Raw genomic sequence first — 20,489 nt, forward strand, 5'->3', positions numbered from 1 at the left:
ATTTTTATTTAAGTTGAACTACTACTGTGATATAACTTAGCATTTATTTATGAAACGACAATAAATTTCAACTAAAACAACGAAATAAGTTGAAATTTCATAATAGTTATATTTATAACTATATAAGGTTAGAATGGTTAAAGGTGTTCAACTTATCATGTAATTCGTCCTGGTTAATATATTTTAACTTACGTTTTAGTTTTGGTTATACTTCAGCAAAGAAATTTTAGCTTTTTTTCTTTGTACATAACTAGACTTCTTTTTACTTCAAATTTTTATTTAATTATGTCAAACTTTAAAAAAATTAAATGTTAAGTTGTTTATTTACAGTTATTTAAGTGTACTTAAAAGTAAATTTAAATCAAAGCTTTTTTATCATGCTATACAGAAGAGGTTTTAAATCATAAGAAAATATTAAAACAAGAATTGAAACTTCTGTTATATCTAAGAAAATAATCGCAAATATATAAGCTTCATATTTTATTTTGATAATTTTTACCTATATTTACTAGTTTCATTAGCCTAAATGACTTTTTGTTAAGTAGAAACACTACCGTAGTCAAATTTAACAATCTTTTAGGCATTTAAAAAGTATAGCTTATTTACCAGTTCTTTAAACTAGATAAATTTATATTTTTACCGGTTGCTAACTTAAACTAGCAAAAATTTTAAAATGTATGACTTTTTGGAAGAGATGAACGTTACAAATACTACATACAATCCTAAACCGATTGATGTTTCACTTGCTGCAGTTTACTTCATTATCGCTGTTGTTGGAATTATCGCTAACATGGTAGTGTTTTTCATTATTACTGCTCGAAAAGAAACATGTTAGTATTTTTAATTAAAAACATTTACATTTTTAATCAAATGAAGTTGTTTGAATGTTTTTCTTCTATAAACTTTTAGTTTGTACACTTAGACTTAAAAAAAGTACCAAAAATTTAATGCTGTTTAAAAAAAAAAAATTAGAAAATTTTATATCATTAAACAATTATTCTCAAATATTTTTTATATTGTATGTTTTTGTTTATTTATAACTATAGTTCAATAATTATTGTACAATATAAAGAGAAGTACAAGTACGGTAAGTTACACATAGAAACTGAATAGATAAATACAGTCTAATAAACCCTTTATTTAAACTAATTTAAGAATAATTGCACTCAAGAACAATATTTTTTTAGCTTTTTAAACATTTTTTGTAACTTTTTAAATTCAACCAATAAGCTTCGATAAGTAACTTTTATACACAGATAGATTTACGTTACCCAATATTTACACGATTAAAATAGTGTTAAAAAATTTAAAGCTTACCTACACCAATAGATATGTAGTTGTTAACTACCCACAAAGGGAAACTTTTGCACAAAAACACTTTTGCACGAAGTCTCACATTTGCACGAATACACTTTTGCATGGCGTCACTTTTGCACGAAGACACTTTTAAACATTCAAAAATGTTTATTTATTATTGTTGTTCCTTATTTTTTTTGTTTTTAGTATCGTTATTGTCCCTTACCCTTACCCTTGGTCGATAACTTACTGTCACTGTTACCCTAACACTTACCCTTGGTAGATATTTTAATACAATTATTTATATTTTACTATCACTGTTACCCCTAACCCGGGTAGCTATCTAAATTGCACGAGAGGACAAAATTGCACGAAGATACTTTTACACGAGGGGATAAAATTGCACGAAGATAATTTTGCACGAAGGGTCGCTTTTGCACAACGACACTTTTGCACGAGCAGACAGTTTTGCACAGAGACATTTTTGCACGGGTTATTTTTAAAATTTTTATATTTCTAAAAAATTTATTCTGTCTATGTTTAGTTTTTTTTTTACTACCACTGTTACTTCTAACCCTTACCCTCGGTCGGTAAGTTATTTTTGTTTTTTTATTTGTTATTATTTTTAATTTTTTTTTTCTTTAATTTAGTTTTACTATCACTCTTACCCCTAACCCTTACCTTCGGTCGGTCGCATTTTTTTAAATAGTTTATTTTTATTATAACTTTTATAATTTTTATGTGTTTTATTTTATTTTTATTTTATAATTTTAAATTTTTTTTCTGTAGTTTTTTATTCTCGTGCAAAAATGTAACTCGTGCAGTTTTGTGCCCTAGTGCAAATTTGGCTTCGTGCAAACTTGGCTGATATGCAATTTTGTGCACTCGTGCAATTTTGTTCTCGTGCAATTTAGTAACCCTTTGCAATTTTATATTGGTGCAAATTAGACCCGTTCTCCCCTAACCCTTACTCTTGGTCGGTAATGTTTTAAGTTAAATTTTTTGGTTAATTGTTAAATTCTTTAATATATACTTTTTTAGTACTCGTGAAAAAATTACCCCTTCGTGCAAAAGTGACCCTTTGTGCATATTTGACATTTCATGCATATTTCACCCGTCCCTCAATAAATTGATACAAACCAGATCTTTAAATTCATAAAACTTAAATATTAAAGACAGTATTTTTTACTACAGGATAGATGGTATTTAATTTGTCTCATATTATTATTTTTTGAATAATTTTTCGTAGGTTTTTATTGAAGATAAAACGGGTTAGTATAATAAAATATATAATGTAGTATTTTATAGTTTAACTTTTACTTTGATGCAAAATTTTAAAGCTCTCCTTTTTGTTTTAAACTATTTTTATAACCTTTTTGGTTTTTTTTGTCGTGTTGATTTTAATTCACTATTATTTACTTTTGTTAACACTTCGATTGACAAAAAGAATCACTTAAATGTTAATTTATAGTAATTCAACAACTAAAAAAAAATTAATGACCCAAATAACAAATTTAGACAATTTAGTATCAACAAACAACTGCTTTTTCACGACTAAATAGTAAAACTTAAGTTTTTACTGCTAAATAAAATCTTATTTCAATTTCCCGGTACTAGTAGAGTAATATAATCAAAAAGCTTTTACGCAGCTTTATAATTAGTTTAAATAAAAATAATTTGTTTAAAAAAAAGCGCTAACATTGAAACGTAAGAAGACAACACAAAAACAGTTTTTGTTTTTAAAATAGGTTAATAAGTATAAATGTTTTATAAATGTTGGTAAAAATATACTTTAAGTTTTCGGATACATCAGTTTGAATAAAACAATATCTAAAATTTCCTTACATAAAGAATAATTAACTCAATTTCATTATTAAAATAAGTTTGAAAGTGACAAATTTAACAAATTAATCCAGCATAAATTCAATAAGAAACCTATGTAGAATAAAAATGAAATTCAAACTAGTATGGCACTTAAAATATATAATAAATAAACACGTTAAGTGTAGTTTATAAAATTTCCAAAAGAGCTAAGTTGATTTCTCACGAGGCCTGGACACAATAAAAAGAAAACAACAGTTATAGGTTGATAAAAATCTCTAGAAATTATGCCTTGGTTAATTTTTTTATTTATATAAAAAATGACAACTTATGTCAAATTTTTTGTTTGCGGAAACTCTAGCTGCAACAAAGTCGTTCGTATTGATTATAAAAACAAGCTGTATTAAGAGCGAGTGTGTCATATTCCGGCCTTATTAATTATTCCGTTTCAGAAAACAACTGTTTTGAAAAGTGCGTTGTTTAAAAAGAAATACGCTTTAGTTTTCACTGTATTATTACTTTTTATCCTTGCCTCTATTAACTACTATATAAACAACTTAAATGTAGTGTTTCTGAATTTTTGAATCCATATTTTTTAACCCATTAACCTTGTAGATTTTCACTATGTTCATGACAAAATCTTATTGCTTTTTATATTAAAAATAAATTCCTTAGTTTTGCTTTATTTTTAATGTAGAATTTAAAAATCATAAACTTACAAAGAAAATTATATTTTATGATCATAAAAACATTAATGTAAAGTACACTTACTAATATAAATAAACGTTTAATATTTTCTAATAAGATTTTGTTATAAAAAAGTCATTTTATTTCAAAGCGTAGTTTTACTAAAAACGAGACATAGTAGCTATTATAAAAATAAAGCCCATAATTCTTGTTTTTGACAGACTTTTATTGTATAACAAACGGTTAATAAACTTTATACCGATTTTATTTGAGAGTATACAACACATACATATTTAAATTTTTAAAAGTAGTTAAAATAAAAGTTTTTGTAATATGATAAGTTAGTTTTAGCAGATCCTAAAGCTAAAAATAAAACAAAGTATTTAATAAATTAAATACGCAGTATTTAAGGTTTATTATTTGCTCCAAATGAATATATCTGATCTCTTTTATTTTGGTTTTACTAAATTTACTCTAAATGTAACATTAAATTAAAGTAAAATTACAAGTAAACTGATAATGAGTATTATCTACATACTATAAAATATAAATCAATATAAATGAAATTATTAAATTTTCAGCAAATACAGTTACTTCAATGTACGTTCTACAACTAACTCTGACAGATAGCTTATTTTTGTTTATGTTGCCGTTTTTTGCAATGTATAAACTTACTAACAGTTGGACTTTTGGCTTAGGTATTCAACCATTTTTCTTTTAGATTTCAATTAAAAATATAGTAAATATTTTCATTACTTTTATTAGAAAATTCTAGGTACATCTTTTGAATAAATTTTAACCTTTACCATTAAATTTCACATTAATATTAACAAACTTTAATGATTCCTTAAAATATAGATACTTGAAATATAGTTTTATAGGTATATCATCCCTTGTTTTATAAAACAATCTGTATATTAAAAATTGTTCTAATTTTAAAGGGTTGTGCAAAGCTGCAAGAACTTTTCAAACACTTAATTACACGGCAAGCGTGTTTTTTCTAACAGCAATGAGTATTGACCGGTACATAGCTGTGGCATACACTACTAGAGCTCGACAGGTAAAAAGTGCTTATATATTTATAAAGTTTTGCAGAGATTTGTTACCTTTTTATGAATATGTGAACAATAAAAAATTAATTGCTGAGCAGTGGCTGTTCTTTAAATTTATTAATATTTAAAAAACTAAGAAAAAAAAGTTTTATTTTTTTGTATTAAGTTTCTTTTTTTATTAAACAAAGTATACTCATTATAAAAAAAAATATTAATTAAATTAATAGTTAAAAAACAATTAAATTAGTTTTAAAATTTATAATATGTATTTATTCACCAGTAAGTTTACTAATTAATATTCTAGTTATAAAGTTTTACTAAGTCGAAACTGTTTAAATCTTTTAAAAAGTCGTTATAAACAGTTTGCTAAAAGTATTTAAAAATAATGCACTTTATTTTCATTAGTTAACTTGCACAGTATTTAACTATTTAATACTAAAAAATAGTGATAAAAAGATTATTTATATGGATTAGTTATTTCAATCGTTTGATAGGGTATTTTTTATGATAAAAAAAAATTGAACTAAAAAATACTTATGCACACTAATAAAATAATACCGTTATAAATTTTTCTTTTATAATTTAAATTGATTTTAAAACTAATTTTAGAATTTTACTTTAGTATTTATTTGCAATGTTTTAAAATAAACTATATAACACTACTTTAAAACTTTTATCTATTGTTATTATTTGTCTTTGTCGCTTATTTTATTATGTATTTTGTTTTTATAATTTTACGTTTGCTTATCTTAGTTTAATTGCTAACTAATTTATTTATATTAGTGTATTTATAAATTGATAATCTATCTTTAATAACTTAGCTTAATTATGCTAATTGGTATTAACTGAATATATTCTGATAAAACATTTAACTGTTTGCTTAATCAAAAATTATTTTTAAAATTAGTTGCTTACCAAAATAACTAACAAGTGTTAGCTGATATCGATTTTATTTGTTTGTTTAATAAAAGTATTTTTGAATAAATCATGTCTCAAGTTTCTGTTTAATATTTTATAAACAAATTATTAATACTGACGAACAAATAGTTATGTAACTAAAACTTTTATTGCAATATTGTTTCATAAGGTACTGTATGATATAAAACACTATTGACATTTTAGTCTTGAAATAAATTCACGTAGAAGTATAAAGATTATAGTAATTGTAATAAACAGTCAATTTTGAATTTGCGTAAATTTTTGAAAGCTTTAGTTATTCATTGAACTATTTTTAAGATTTTTGTTCTTGAAAATGTTTTCAAAATTAATAATTTTACATTACGCTTACCTTAAATGTTAAAATACGAATGAACAAGTTACATGATTAACCTGAAAAAGACACATTTTTTTTTTATTAATATTACTTATAATACAGTTCCAGAATTTACATATTATACACATATACATCTTTTTTATTTGCTTTATTTAAATTTTGATAAGGATTTTATAAACAAGTTTTTATATCTTTTATCTTTAGTTTAAATTCAAGTATTGTATTTAAGATTAAAGAGTAAAATTAAACTGTAATTAAGTAAATTAAAAAAGATGTCTTTTATTGTAAATTTGTTAAACCATGTGTGTACAAATATACAAAAAAATACAATAAACAATCAAACAGTAAGTAATAATAGTAAAATAGCCAACAAAATGTTAAACATTTAGTTCATATTTTGACTTTTTGTTTTCCACAGTCCTTTTTAGTTTTTTAAATTAAAAAACCAAAGTAGTATATTATTAAGAAATAGCGTTTGAAGTAAACTTCATAACAATCTTTGTTAAACTTAATGAGTTATCTTATGAACGACGTATTATAGTAAATCTTTTTCAGGTAAACTTTGAATTAATTTTTATCTAAGTTCATCAAGATTTGAAAACAGTGTACAATTTTTCCTTTATCGAATTAGGATAAAATTATACTTTAATTAATTATTTTCTTAATGACGTGAGTTATACTTACAGATAACATACAGATAAAATATTTTCTTTTAAATTATTGTTAAAGGAATTTTTTTGATATAAGTTTGATCGCCATTAAAAAAACGTAGAGCTTTAAAATTTTATTGACTATTTTATATTATTGTTTAGTAAACATACAGAAATACAATAGTTCTTTCATATCTTAATAAATAGCAGAAAATAACTCAAAATTAGAGTTTAAAAACTTTTTTATCTAAAATAATTATATAGATTTTACAAACATATTTATAATGTGTACTATAATTATAAGCTTGTAATCAGACTAAAATAGTTGTAGGTTGTTTTTAATATAATTTACAAAGCTTTATACTTCAAACTATACATAATTTGCTATAAATAAAATGTATAAAGGTTACATCAATGTAACATTAAAAAAAAGTTTAGTTTCAATGGCAAAAAAAAACATGCTAGCTTTTAGTTAGTTTAAAACTTTTAATTTTAAGTAGAAATGAATTCAATTTAAAAATTCATAGAAACAAATACTTATGATAACTTTTTACATTGTTATGTAATAAGCAGGTAAGAACAAGAAAAAGAACCAAGTTTATCTGTGTTTTTGTTTGGATAATATCGGTCCTGATGACTCTACCTCAAATATTATATACAAAAACTGAAGTTCGTGATCAAGACACTATTTTGTGTGATATAGTATTTCCAGATAGAAATACAGAGTCTGATTTACTGAACAAAATTAAAAATTTTGATGATTAGTAAGTAGATATGTTCTTTTTGAAAGTTTTAGAACAATTAAAAAAAAAATTAGATTATAAAAGTTTAATACAAAATCAAAATTTGATTAAATGTAAACGTTATGTAAATAATCGAAGCTTGTAGCAGGTTCATAAAAAGCGAGCATCCCTTTTCATTTAAAAAACTAAAGACATTAAGAGTTAAATTAATATTATTTGTAATTGTTTAGTTACTTTGACTTTCTAGTTTTTTTATTAGTTTTATAAATAAAATAAATGTTTTGAATATTAGAAATGGACAAGTAATTTTCATTCGAACTATTTAGATAGGCGAAAGAATTAAATACTTAGACTTATAAACATTTACTGTTAAGTTGTAATTTAACTAACTTATCAACATTCAAGCTTATTTTGGAATTACTAGTCTTATTATGCGTACACTTTTAATTTGAAATAAAAACTAAATTTTGAGTTTTTTTAGAAACTTGAACATTTATTTTTAATTAGACATTCGTTAACTATCTTTTATTTGTAAATTTTAGCTAAGCTTCTATAACTTTTTCTAAATAAGTTTTCAGTTTTACAAAAACATAGCTTTAAACTTTTTGTATCAATACAAAATAGTAATAGTTTTTTTTCAACTCAGTTACTCACAAAACAACACCTTTTATGAAAATTATGAATACCCGTATGAAGAATCTAGAGGTTAGTTAAAATATATTTTAATATTTAATAGCTAATTTTTGTACTTTTGTCTGAAAAAGCATGTTTATGTTTAGTTTTCTCTATTTCACACACTAATTAAAAAGATTAAAGTTAGAATAATCTACTAGTTAACCTTCGAGATTGATAATAATACTAGCAGTTTATTGTTTTGAAATTTATTAAGTTATAATTAGAACGCGCCACCATTAACAAAGTCATGCTTTGTACTTAGTCCTCTGAGAGTTCTAACTAGTTTTTTTTTCATACAGACTATACAAACTTTACGAATACTGATAATTACTACAAAGATGGTAAGCTGAATTTTAATTGTCACTCGATATTTTATACTAAACTGAGTCATAGAAAAATTAGAAAAACTAGTTTTTATTTTGTATGCAAACTATACTTTGTTTTTAACATAACTTGAAAATATTTTAATGTTTAATTTTGAAATACTAAATTTTACTTGCTATAAATATTCATATCAAATATTAATAGAACTATATTTTTACACATTGAAATAAACACATAAAACTATATAACTTTAGTTAATAATTTTTTTAACATTTTACTGTAAAAAAACAGTCTGTTATCTTAAAATTAAATGCTTCGATTACTGTTATTTTGTGACAAAGTTAAAGAGAAAATTGTTACTGATAATACGCTTTGTTTTAAATTAATTGAGTTTAAATACGATAAGATGTAGTTCATTTACTAGCAAACAATATTTACAAAAGTACAATTTAACCCGACCAACGAAAATATTTATTCGAAATCAGTTTTTTAAGGTGGTAAGAAATTTAACTTTTCAAATTCTAGATTTTGAACTCTAGTACATAACCTTATTTTCAGTAGAACTAGTTTCGATTTTTTTTTTTGTTGTTCAGTATCAAACTCTGTTATTTAAATCTTAAAGTAACTGTTAAAAATTTAAAACAGTTTTAGATCAGAATTTGAATAATGATTTTGACTTGGAGGGTAAATCATGTCAACATTATAAAATGGAAGAAACAGAAAAAGTTTTGAAAATCATCAAATTCATAATTTTCTTCATCATTCCATTTGCTGTTATAAGTAAACATTATTATTTTTTAACTTATAAGTTTTTTCGTTTGACCCTTATTTATGGATTTATTGCTTTTTGAGTTGGTTTTTATTCAAGTGTAATATTTATTGTTAATATTTTCTTCTTTCACTTTTAAGTTAGTCGAAAAAAACTAAATTCTGAAGAATTTTATAAACTTAATTGCTGTTAAATAAATGTATAGAACTATAAAACAACAGGTAGGTTAAACCTTAAGAACTAAAAATTAAAAAAAAAAAGTGTAATAGCATTTTTAAGAACTGTTTTAATTTGAATAATAAGCTTTCCTTTCTTTAGACAAAAAAGCTAATAAAAAAACATAAGGTACTTTATTAGAAAATTAATAAAGCATTTAACTTTAACACCTTTGTATTCAAAGGTTTATTGTAAGTGTAGCTAATTCACAAAATTATTTTACATTTTTATTGTACAAAATTTAAAGTTAAATATGCTTTCCTTTTATGTTTAAATGACACAGTGTTATTAATTTAAACATTCTTGTTAATATGCTAAAGTTAGATATATTTAATCTTATTATAAAAGATCAAAAATAAACATTCTTATATAAGAGAATGTTTAAGATATATATAGATTCAAATATTTTACTAAAGGGAATATTTTAATACGAAAAGTTTTGTTTTTACATGAAACATACCGTATCCCTTAAACTTAAAGTATCTTAACACGAACATTCTGTTAATTTTTTCCATATTAATTGGATTTTAAGAATCAATATATGAGAATGTTTAAATCAAAAAGAAATTTTACGAATTTTTTTTGGAGTTGTTTCTATTAACTTAAAAACTAAGAAAACAACTTAGGATGGTTTTTAGTTTAATATTTGAAATCTAATTATTTAAATACTTTTATTTCCTGAATATATAAATGAATACTTTTCATGTAGAACTTATTTGCAAACCTTTTTAATAAAGAAATTTACAAACATCATATTTAAAGTTTTGTCGAAACATAACGACTGTTTAATAAAAGGTTTGAAAAATAACAACTAAGAATCTAAAATTAATAAATATTTAATCTCAATTTGTTTGCAAACAGTGCAACATGCTTGCATACATTTGTACAAAATTTGTGACTCTATTTTTTAATATATTTTGTTAAAAAAACATACTTAAAACCTTAGAGTTATATTAACAATAAACAAAATGATGACAGTATGTTTCAAAACATTACGTGTTTTACTAAACTAGCAATACTTGTTTAAGTTTTAAACGCTTTAAAAACTATAACTTGCAATATAAAACAAAGTTACAACATAAAAGTTTTTTTTTAGACAATTTATGTATGGTTAGAATTAATATTCAGCTTCATTTTAAGTTTAAGTTATAATAAATGCTGTAAAATTTATCGAAACGCAAAAATTCTCGCTATAAACTAAGTAATTTACTTTATATTTAGCTTCTAATGCAAAAAAAGACTATTTAACTTTTTTGAACATACTCTATATAACATTAAAAAACAGAAAATTTTTAGTTTTTTGTGTACTAGATAATTCATATTGTTTTTAAAACCAAGTGTGTTAGCTTTTTTGATAAAACAATGAAAAGTACATCGCGGGCCTTAAAATTCATCCTCATCGATAACTAAAATTTTTTTTAATCAAAATTCAAAACTTACACATCACCTCAAACATGTTTTGTTTAGTAACTATTTATCATACCTAAAATTAAAGCTCTTTTAAGATAATTTAGTGAAAAATAGTTCCTAACTTCAATAAAACTACTTGACAGCAATCAGTTACTTATCAATTCTTTACAAATTGCGTGTAAGTGAGGAGAAAATGTCACAAAGTACCACAACTAGCGGAGGAAAATCAAAAATTGTGAGAAAAAGGGTGACACGCATGGTGGCAGTATTGGTCGTTTGTTTTTTGGTTTGCTGGTTCCCATACTCTGTATTGGACATGATCCGTATGAAAGGTAAGACGAAATAATGATGGATGCCTTTATGTAAAAATAATTTTAAAGAGTTGTGAGATTTTACAAATAAACCAGGTTTAAGCTTTTATAACTTTTTAAAATGTGTAATTTTAAAAACACGAAAAAATTAATATTATACATTAATAAAACTTAATTTTTTTTTGATTGGTAGTACAAGTTATATATCGTAAAAATATTAAATAAGAATAACTTTTTTTGATTTTCAAGTATAACAAAAATAATATTTAGATTAATTTTTAAGTTTTTTCGAGTAAAATTAATAATTAGTAATTAATTACTTTGTATAAGTTTATACTTATAAAAGTGAATTACAAATACAAGACAAAACGAGTAAAAAATAAGCTACTTATTGATTACGTTTGTTTTGACTCAACTAAATTTCAAGTGATTAAATCATAAAAAGGAAAAAGATTTTTGATATTTTTGTAAAAATAAAAAATTTCTCATGAGCTCTTAAAATAAAAAAAAGACTGTTACGATATTAGAAAATAAAAAGCTAATTATTACCTTAAAACAAAAAAAAAATCAATAAATTTACATCGTAAATTGAAAAAGAAAATTTAGGTACAACTTTAAGCTTCAAAACATGCGACTACTTAGTACAAGTTTTTACTGCCATGGCATATGCCAACTCTGCTATTAACCCTTTGCTGTACACTTTCCTAGGCCACAATTTCAAAGAAAGATTGCAAGAAGGCGTGAAAAACTTCAGACGTGTTTTACCTGCGTTTACAGCCATAAAAAAAGTCACTGGGTTTTCTTTTAAGGGCTGCAAAAAGGTTAGCGAAAAGTTTTCAATGCCTATGGATCTACGTATAAATAGAAGGAAAAATCCAAAAGTAAAATTATTTTAATACGAATACTTATGTTTATTATTATACAAGCTCTAGAATTTTAAGAGTTACTAAAAATTAAAAACTGTCAGTCCATAAGTTTTCTCAAACACTTTATATACTTGGATTTGAAACATTTGTTTTTTATACTACTTAATATATAACATATTTAATTTTTGCAAACAGTTAGTTTATAAATAAATTAGCTTACCATTTAATTTCTTAAGTTTCGTTTAACTTAGTAATATGTTTATCGGTTAGTTCAAAGCTTCAGCGAAAAATAAATTTCTCAGTGTTTAGTCTAGTATATATAAGAATGAATCGTTTTTAATACATTTACTGATTTAAGAGGTTAAACATAACTTGACGTTTTTTAAGTGTTTTGCTGTTTTATAATTTTTTTTTGTTTTTAAACTTAGTTTTGATTGTTATGTAAACTATACGAAGAAGTCATTGTAAATAAAATATTTAATGTACAGTTGTTTATGCCAAAATTTTATATTTAACTTTTAACGAAAAATAGAGTTCGTCTGTAAATTCATTTGGGAAAACAAAACAAAAAATCAATGATGATAGAGAAAAAGTTCTTTTGAAAAACTTTAAACATAAACAGCAGTTCCAAAGTCCAAACGATTACAGAAAAAAGGTATTTATTTAATCAATCTAAAAGTTGATCAGTTTTTACTAAAATTTTATAAAATTATTTTGTTTAAAAACACTTAGTCTATTTCACTATGTAAACAAAAAATAGCTTAAAAAGAGAAAATAAAATAAAATAAAAGATGATCGTTAGTAAAAGAAAACATTTAGTTTAAAACTACAAAAAATCGTAAACAATGTTTCAATCAAATCAAACAATTCAAAACTTATATATTTTTTAAATGATTTCTGTCTTCATTAATTAGCTCGTATCTATTCAAAAAATTAAGACGAAGCAGATTTTTACCATGATTTATTGCTTATAATTTATTGTTACACTAATTCGAAATTGAATGCACTACAAAAAAAATTAACAATTTTTTTTTTCTGGCATATAACTTAAAAAAGTAAAAAAAAATCGCTTAAGCTTTTCAACTTAGTAAATAATATTTGTTAATATTCACTAAATATATTTTTAATCAAACTATAACTTTAAAATTTTTTTATTGATTTTTTTTGTTTTCTTTTAAAGGTTACAAAAAGTTGCAATAAACTCAAACAGTGTGCTACAAAAACAAGAGAATTTTGATCTAAGATATATTTTTAAAATCTTTCTAAAGTGATTAGGTTATTACGTACAGTTGGTTTACTTGTGTAAAAAATATGTTTTTACGATTTTTACGAATCAGTTGTTATATGTTAAACTTGATTTTAAGGTAGTTAAAGAAAATTATTCGTGTATATGATATAGTTTTTATGTTGTTTAAATGTGTTTTTGTACTCAGCACGATATAAAATTTAAATATGTATAATAAGTAATAAGTATAAATAAGTTTAATTATTTACCTAATTAAAATTTTCTTGATTTATTTTATTGTAAATATTTCTTTTTAGTTTTTAAGCTAAACTTGTTTCAAAAATGTTGAAAAAAATATCTGTATTTTTGTGCTTAAGAACTTATGAGAAATAAACATGTTTAAAATTATTGTTTGTTTATTTAAAAAAAATTTCAACCTCCTAATTCTAAAAGCTAGGTTAGATTAAAAATAAGTTAAGAAAATAAAAAGTTTATCTTGCTGTTTAAAACTGTAGTGAAATTATATCACACGGTTGCAAAAGATTTTTCTACCAAAACTTTTTTTTTAAAAACAAGATACTTCTCAACTAATATTAAAGTAAAAAAAAAATTTTTAATGATTTTTTGTTTAAAAGTAATGAATTAATAAAAACTAACTAATTATTAAAATAACAGCGACCCAATTCTAACTTGATCCACGGATTTGAAACTGAAATGACACCGGTGGAAAGATTTTCTGAAACATATGAAAATTAAATAAGTTTTTTTTAACATAATTTTCTTCTTACTTTAAAATAGGTTTTTTTTGCTATTATAACAGTTTATTCTTTAACTATCATCTATCAAACTAGAAAATAATAGTCTTTTTTTTTCACTGTTTTCAATATGCTTAAAATTACTTCTTAAAACATTTTAAAAGGTTATTTTTATCTTAGTTTGTTTGTTCATAAAATCTTGATTTCATGCAGCTAAGTTTTTTGTATCAATAAAAATAAGTTGTGTTTTGTAAAAATTAGTATTAAAAAAAGGTTGTGTAAAATAAAAAGATTAATCTTTTTTATTATCAAATTTTATTTATAACTTTTGTATAAGCAAAAAATTTCTGGGTATACCATTACATTTTATTCCTAAAACGTTGTTATATAAGTTTGTTAAAATAAATGTTCTGTTTTATTGTCAATAATACACAAAAAAAAAGTAGAATGATTTAAAGATTAATTTATAATACGTACAGTTGAAATTATAACTAGTTGTAAATATCTCATTTGTTTTTATTAGTCTAAAAAAATTAAAGTTTACATAAATTTAAAGTTTAAAATGGTAATGAAATTAAAATCTGGTATACAATGTTCTAAAGTTGAACAAAATTTGGTTTTATTGCTTCAAATTAGAAAAAACTAAAGTACTGTTTGTATTAAATTAGTTTGAGATTTTAACGTATTAAATTTTATTTACGATAAATAGATGAAATAATAAGCTATCAATTTATTTTTTATTTAAAAATTATTCGTTATCCTTTTAAAGTTCTAATTCTTTTGTAGCTTGAACAAAATTTTGAAAAGAAGATCTTTAGCATAATGAACTTTTATCTAATACAAAAACTGTTAACAAATATGATGCTATAAGAAGAATCTATAATTTAATCTTGTTTTAAATTTTTACAAGATTTTATCATTAAATGAGATTACTGAAAAACTATACAAAATTCCGAAAATTGTTGAAAACATTTATGTAAGTTTTAGATGAAAATTGTAGGTATTATCATATTTACTTAAATTAATTTTGTTTAAGTAAAATTGTACCATGAAATTTATAACCCGATATAGTATTAGGTTTTTTTTGCTTTAATCTTTTATAAACTCTTAATACGTTTTTTCATAACTGTGTAAAACCGCAAAAGCTTACTTTTAGTTTAATATGTTTTTAGTATAACATAGTTTTTTGTATGCTGATTTTTTACTTAAGGTTATTCACATGCTGTAAGATTTTAATGCGGCAGTGAAAGGTATTTTTCTAAATAGAAATGTTATATTTAGTTATACATGTTTCTTATAATAGATATATACAATTTGAATTAAAAAAAAAAACAAAAAAAAAAAAAAAAACAATTTTTAAGCAATAATAATAATCATATACATTTTTTCAAAGATGTGAATATGCATTTAAACATTCTAATTTTAAATATTTTATTATGCTTAAAATGTTTATATAGACTAGAAAGATCAACATTTAGAAGTATGTTTTTACATATTAAAAAAAGTAAAAATATATTATAAACGCTTAAAAACTACCTAAGTTAAAAGTACAACAAAACTTCATAATAATATAGTTATTAATATTCAAACAGACATCAACAAACACCTTTAAAAAAATAAGTCACTAAAACATATAGATACTATTTTTTTTATAAAGTCAGTCAATTTTTTACAACTTTAAAAAACAAAAAAAGTATTTGTTTTGTAAAATAATTAAATGTCGAATCTACTTTAACATACTTCATTTAAGTTTTAAGCTGATATTGATAAGTTTATAGTCATTAACTCTATAAAATTATTTTTTAATTTCAAGAAACTTATCAAACAGAAAAGATAATGTATTTTTTTTATATTCTGAAATTTGTACTGATTATTAGAATTTATATACTGTACTATTTGTTACTTTAACCGTACTATATCTTTTTTTTATGTAAGACTTATTTGCTATCATTATCAATTTTAAAAATTTTTTAAAAATGGAAACAGTTTTTTATTTTTAAAGTCTATGAACCTTTTATAACTAAATGAAAATAGAATCGATTTTTAGGAAAAAACTTCCTGTTGTACTTGTTGTCAAAGAATAACATAAAAAACTAATGAAGTTTCTAAAAATATAACTTGCATCTGAAAAATTATGACTTTTTTGACATCCGCAATAAATTTTTAATTATAAATACCTTCATTAATACGTGTTAAACAAATTGGTTATGTAAAAATAAAGTTCAATTCCATATCGTAATATCGACTTTTATCGTAATATCATATCGTAATATCGATCGTAGTATTCGAGAAAAGTCATTTTATTTAAATATTACCCAAGTTATATTTAATTGATATTGCTTTTAAAGTTACCTTACAAAGAAATAATAAAAATGAATTCGTAATACAAAATTAAATAATTTATAAGTAATTGCTATTGAGCTTTTAAAAATTACAGCTTATACAAGCTGTTAATATATATAAAACTTATGTAATAAAAAAAAAATAAGTATAGATTTCTTTTAATAAAGTAAATACTAAAATATATGTTTTATTTTGAGTTAAAATTTTTTTTTAAGTCTTTAAAATCTTATAAAATGAAAATTTATGTTGAATGATAAAAAAAAAAACATAATAACGGTTCATTTATTGAACTCATTATATATATTTTATTTTTTACTTATGAGTACAATACTTTTAAACAAGTTTATAACAGGTAATTCTATCGTTAAGGAATTAGACTAAAAGACAACGCTAGTTTTTTAGATTTACGTAATTTGCTTTTTTTAATATGAATAGCATTGTTTATGCAATAATAAGAAAAACAGTAGTAAAATACTTATTTTTGTTTGATATTTACCAATAATATACTAAACAGAAAAACTGAAAGCATTTAAAAATGCAATTAATCTATTTAATACCACGTGTCGCAAAACTAGCATCGTTTAAGAGTAATGTATTATAGTTAAAACCCAGTAGTTTTGCAAAAACTATCGGTGAAGATTTACCTTATATACACTTTCAATAGTAAAAACTACTCAGTATACTTGCACTAATTGTTTTGGTATTTTTTTAAGATTCTAACTAACATCTAACTTAAAATGATTTAAACTTTGCAGAACAAACTTTTCTATAATTTTAATTTATATTATCAAATTATTTAAAACTATGTAAGTCTAAAAGAACTTTTTTTAATAAAATAATTATTCATTGCACTAAATCCATTTTGTAAAATGAAATATTTTTATTTCCAAAATACATCAAGTATATATGTATTTATAAAAGAACTTTTTTTTATACCTTAAAAATACTTACATGAAAAATATAATGGTTTATAGAAGTTAAACTGTTTCAAATACGAATATTGATTTTAATTTTAAGAGAGGAGTGACACAGGGTTAAACGTATTCTTATACAGCATTTGAAGTAAAGTGTTTTATATAAAGTTGAAAAGTTCAAGAACAAGTAATTTGTACAATGCAATCGATATTCTGTGCTCATAGATTAAAAAGTAAATAAGTAAATAGATAATGCCGATTGATTGTTTTGGTACTATTTAACATAAGCTTTAGTTGTGATAATTTTTATGACTAAAACACATTTTAGTAATAAAAACCTCAACTAAACCTAAATCTAATTGTAAGAAAAATATATAGATAGTATGTGCATAAATGTTTTATATTTATAAAGCAAAAATGCTTAGTTTTAAAAGTTTTTAAGATAGATGTTAAGGTTATATCTAACCCTAGTCTATCTAAATTAGTGATACAAAAAGTAGTCTTATTTCTTAAGGTGTATGTAAAGTTTGTCTATAAAAAATATTTTTAAACTTCTTCTAATAAAAAATAAAGTGTTAAACCAAAACATAGATTACTTCTTGTATGAGAATAATGTTGTTAACAAGTATTTAAGTCTACTTGTTTTGTTAGTACTTAATACATAAACTAAAAATTAAATAAAAACTACTATTTTGAAAATATTACACGATAATATACAGCAAAATTTAAATTTTAGTTTGAGTGGTATATATTTTAGGTATGTTTTAGATTATTGCATTCTAGCAATTCTTTGCTGAAATAAATAATTAAAATTAAACAAAAAGTACTTAAACTGTTTCATTTATACATTGTGGTTTTTGCTTAATATTACAAAAACATTGAGAATCAATACAAAAAGACTAGACGAAGTTTAAGTTAATAACAAAAACAATGACAAAAACAATAATATTCGTTACGTAACTATGAAAATGAAAGTTAAATGCGGGGTGGTCGATCGATTAATGCGAAAATTTACAACAAATCTACATGCATGTTACTTGTAAGCCAAATGAAACATTTCTGCACATTACATGCCCTTTCCTGTTTTTATTGATGTTGAACAAGATTACTTTGCAAATGGCTTTTGTAGTTTTTTTATTGAAGTTAATCTTTGCTATTGCATGTATCAAAAGTCTGTTTGCATTAAAGTCTAGTGTATTTTGATAGTAGAAACTAAATGTTTAGTACATTGTAAAATAAGTATTTATTCTTTACCTAAGTAAAAACTTTATATCAATTAAATTTTTGAAACCTAACAAACTTTTTTAATTTTTTTATGTGGATATGATTATAGTCGAACACATTTTTTTTGAATCGATTAATAGCTAGTACTGCTAAAATAAACTTATGAATAAACTCAAATCTAACCTCAAAGAAGAATTGTTTCTTTAAAATATCATTTAATTTTTTTTTTATAAGTAAAAACACATAAATTAAATTTTATATAATATGAAGACTGTAGGATTTTGCAACTGGGATTATAAACAACGTCAAATACCAAAATGTGCCATTCTACCTATCAATTATTAATGATTTGAACTTCCATAATTTAATTTAAAAAACTATAAATTTTATACTGCGTTGGTCACAATAGAATAACTTTTAAAACAAAACTATTAAGAATTTTACATTATGTATAAGTAGTAATGTGTTAAGCTACTTTTATTTGTCGCTTTCTCACAGAAATATTCTCGTTTACTTTAACTGATTAGCATATTTTATTAGTTATGACGACAAAATTAAAAAAAGTCATTTTTTCTTTATGAAAAAAGTTTAATGAGATCATAAATACTTTTATATGTTTTTAACTTTAAAAAAGAAGCTTTTATTTGAAGTTTAGGTATAAAATGGTCCTTTTGTAAAACTTAAAAATTTTATGTTGAAATTATCTATAAAAACAATTCTATCGGTAAACATAACTAAATACTCACTTTTTTGTAGCAACATAAACTCTAATTACTTTTTATCAGCTTCTTTGAAGGCTTTATCATTAATACAAGAGATAAAAAAATGTTTAGTTTTTTCAGTGCCTGATTCGGAAAATACAACTTTTTGTTTGTACGACTTTCACAAACTTGCAATGCGCGTGTCATCTTTGAAAATTTACAACAGGTTTTCACAGCAGATTTTGTTTCTTTTAATCAATAAGTAATAAGTTACGCAATAATCATTTTAACAAGCATATGCTTGATCAAACAATTTTTAGATAAAATGACTCTTTAAAATTTGCCTAACCTGGATATTTGAGAAAATTTAACTTACGTCAATGCTTTAATGAAATCAATCAGTGAAGCTGAATATTAATAAACTAATAGCATTTCTTTTTATGCATCTTTTTAAATTTTTAATGACATCTGTAAGGCTTTGTACATATACATTTTAAATAGAAGTTTTATAATATGGTTTACATAACGATTTTAAACATTTAAAAATGTATAAAAATGATAATATGTCATAAGATGTTTTATTTAAAACTATTTTAAAAGTCTTTTAGCACAAAGAAAAAAAAAAAGACCTAAGATATACTATTACAATTTTGTTTTATCTAAACATTTTCTATTATTGTTGGTTTGATTAACTTTAAACTTACATATATACAAACAACTCTTTAATTTATTTATATCCAATCAAAATACAGTTCTTATTCATCAAAATCCGTTGTATTTCAGTTTTTTAATTAAAATATTATTTTTATTGATTACAATAAAAACTGTTGTTCAACTTTTCAACCACTAGATCTTTGACAGTAATAATGAATCTTTGTTACAACAAATCATTTTTGTAGTAATTTGTTTCCTAAAATATTTTTAAATAATATGCAATGAGAATAAATACTTTTACTGATTAAATTTCAGATACTTTTGTTTATCACAACTCTTAAAGCCTGTTTATTATGAATTTTGATAAGATTGCACAAATTTTTTAAATTATAAATACATAAAATGGTAGCTAAAAATTACCTTGCTTTTTGTATTAATTTAAGTCATTTATTTAGTTAAGTATTTAGTATGTTAACCAGTTTTCCTAAAAAAATTTCAAAAGAAAAGTATTTTTTGCATAGTCAATAGAATTTAATGAAAAAACTAATGTTTTCTAATAAGATGTATATTCTTTCTTATC

At 22.5% G+C, this 20,489-nt stretch overlaps 1 protein-coding gene across 1 annotated transcript; it reads left to right on the plus strand.

The window, feature by feature from the left end:
* The first annotated feature begins 673 nt into the window (after positions 1 to 673).
* On the plus strand, positions 674 to 14,074 carry LOC145841340 (somatostatin receptor type 2-like). The gene is made up of 8 exons (XM_082948702.1): positions 674 to 830; positions 4,386 to 4,502; positions 4,746 to 4,864; positions 7,353 to 7,543; positions 8,169 to 8,227; positions 11,060 to 11,248; positions 11,825 to 12,048; positions 13,994 to 14,074. Exons 1-8 carry the CDS (start codon positions 674 to 676, stop codon positions 14,072 to 14,074), a joined length of 1,137 nt encoding a protein of 378 aa, XP_082804828.1.
* Positions 14,075 to 20,489: the final 6,415 nt, after the last annotated feature.

The sequence above is a fragment of the Thalia democratica genome, chromosome 7 (assembly GCF_965202585.1).
Source record: "Thalia democratica chromosome 7, ktThaDemo2.hap1.1, whole genome shotgun sequence".
Lineage (NCBI taxonomy): Eukaryota > Metazoa > Chordata > Thaliacea > Salpida > Salpidae > Thalia > Thalia democratica.

Excerpts from the sequence above, each read along its gene's own strand:
- LOC145841340 (XM_082948702.1), top strand. The coding sequence starts at position 674 with ATGTATGACTTTTTGGAAGAGATGAACGTTACAAATACTACATACAAT. Across the intron at positions 831-4,385 it reads TACTGCTCGAAAAGAAACAT|CAAATACAGTTACTTCAATG; the intron begins GTTAGTATTTTT and ends TTAAATTTTCAG. Across the intron at positions 4,865-7,352 it reads ACACTACTAGAGCTCGACAG|GTAAGAACAAGAAAAAGAAC; the intron begins GTAAAAAGTGCT and ends TGTAATAAGCAG.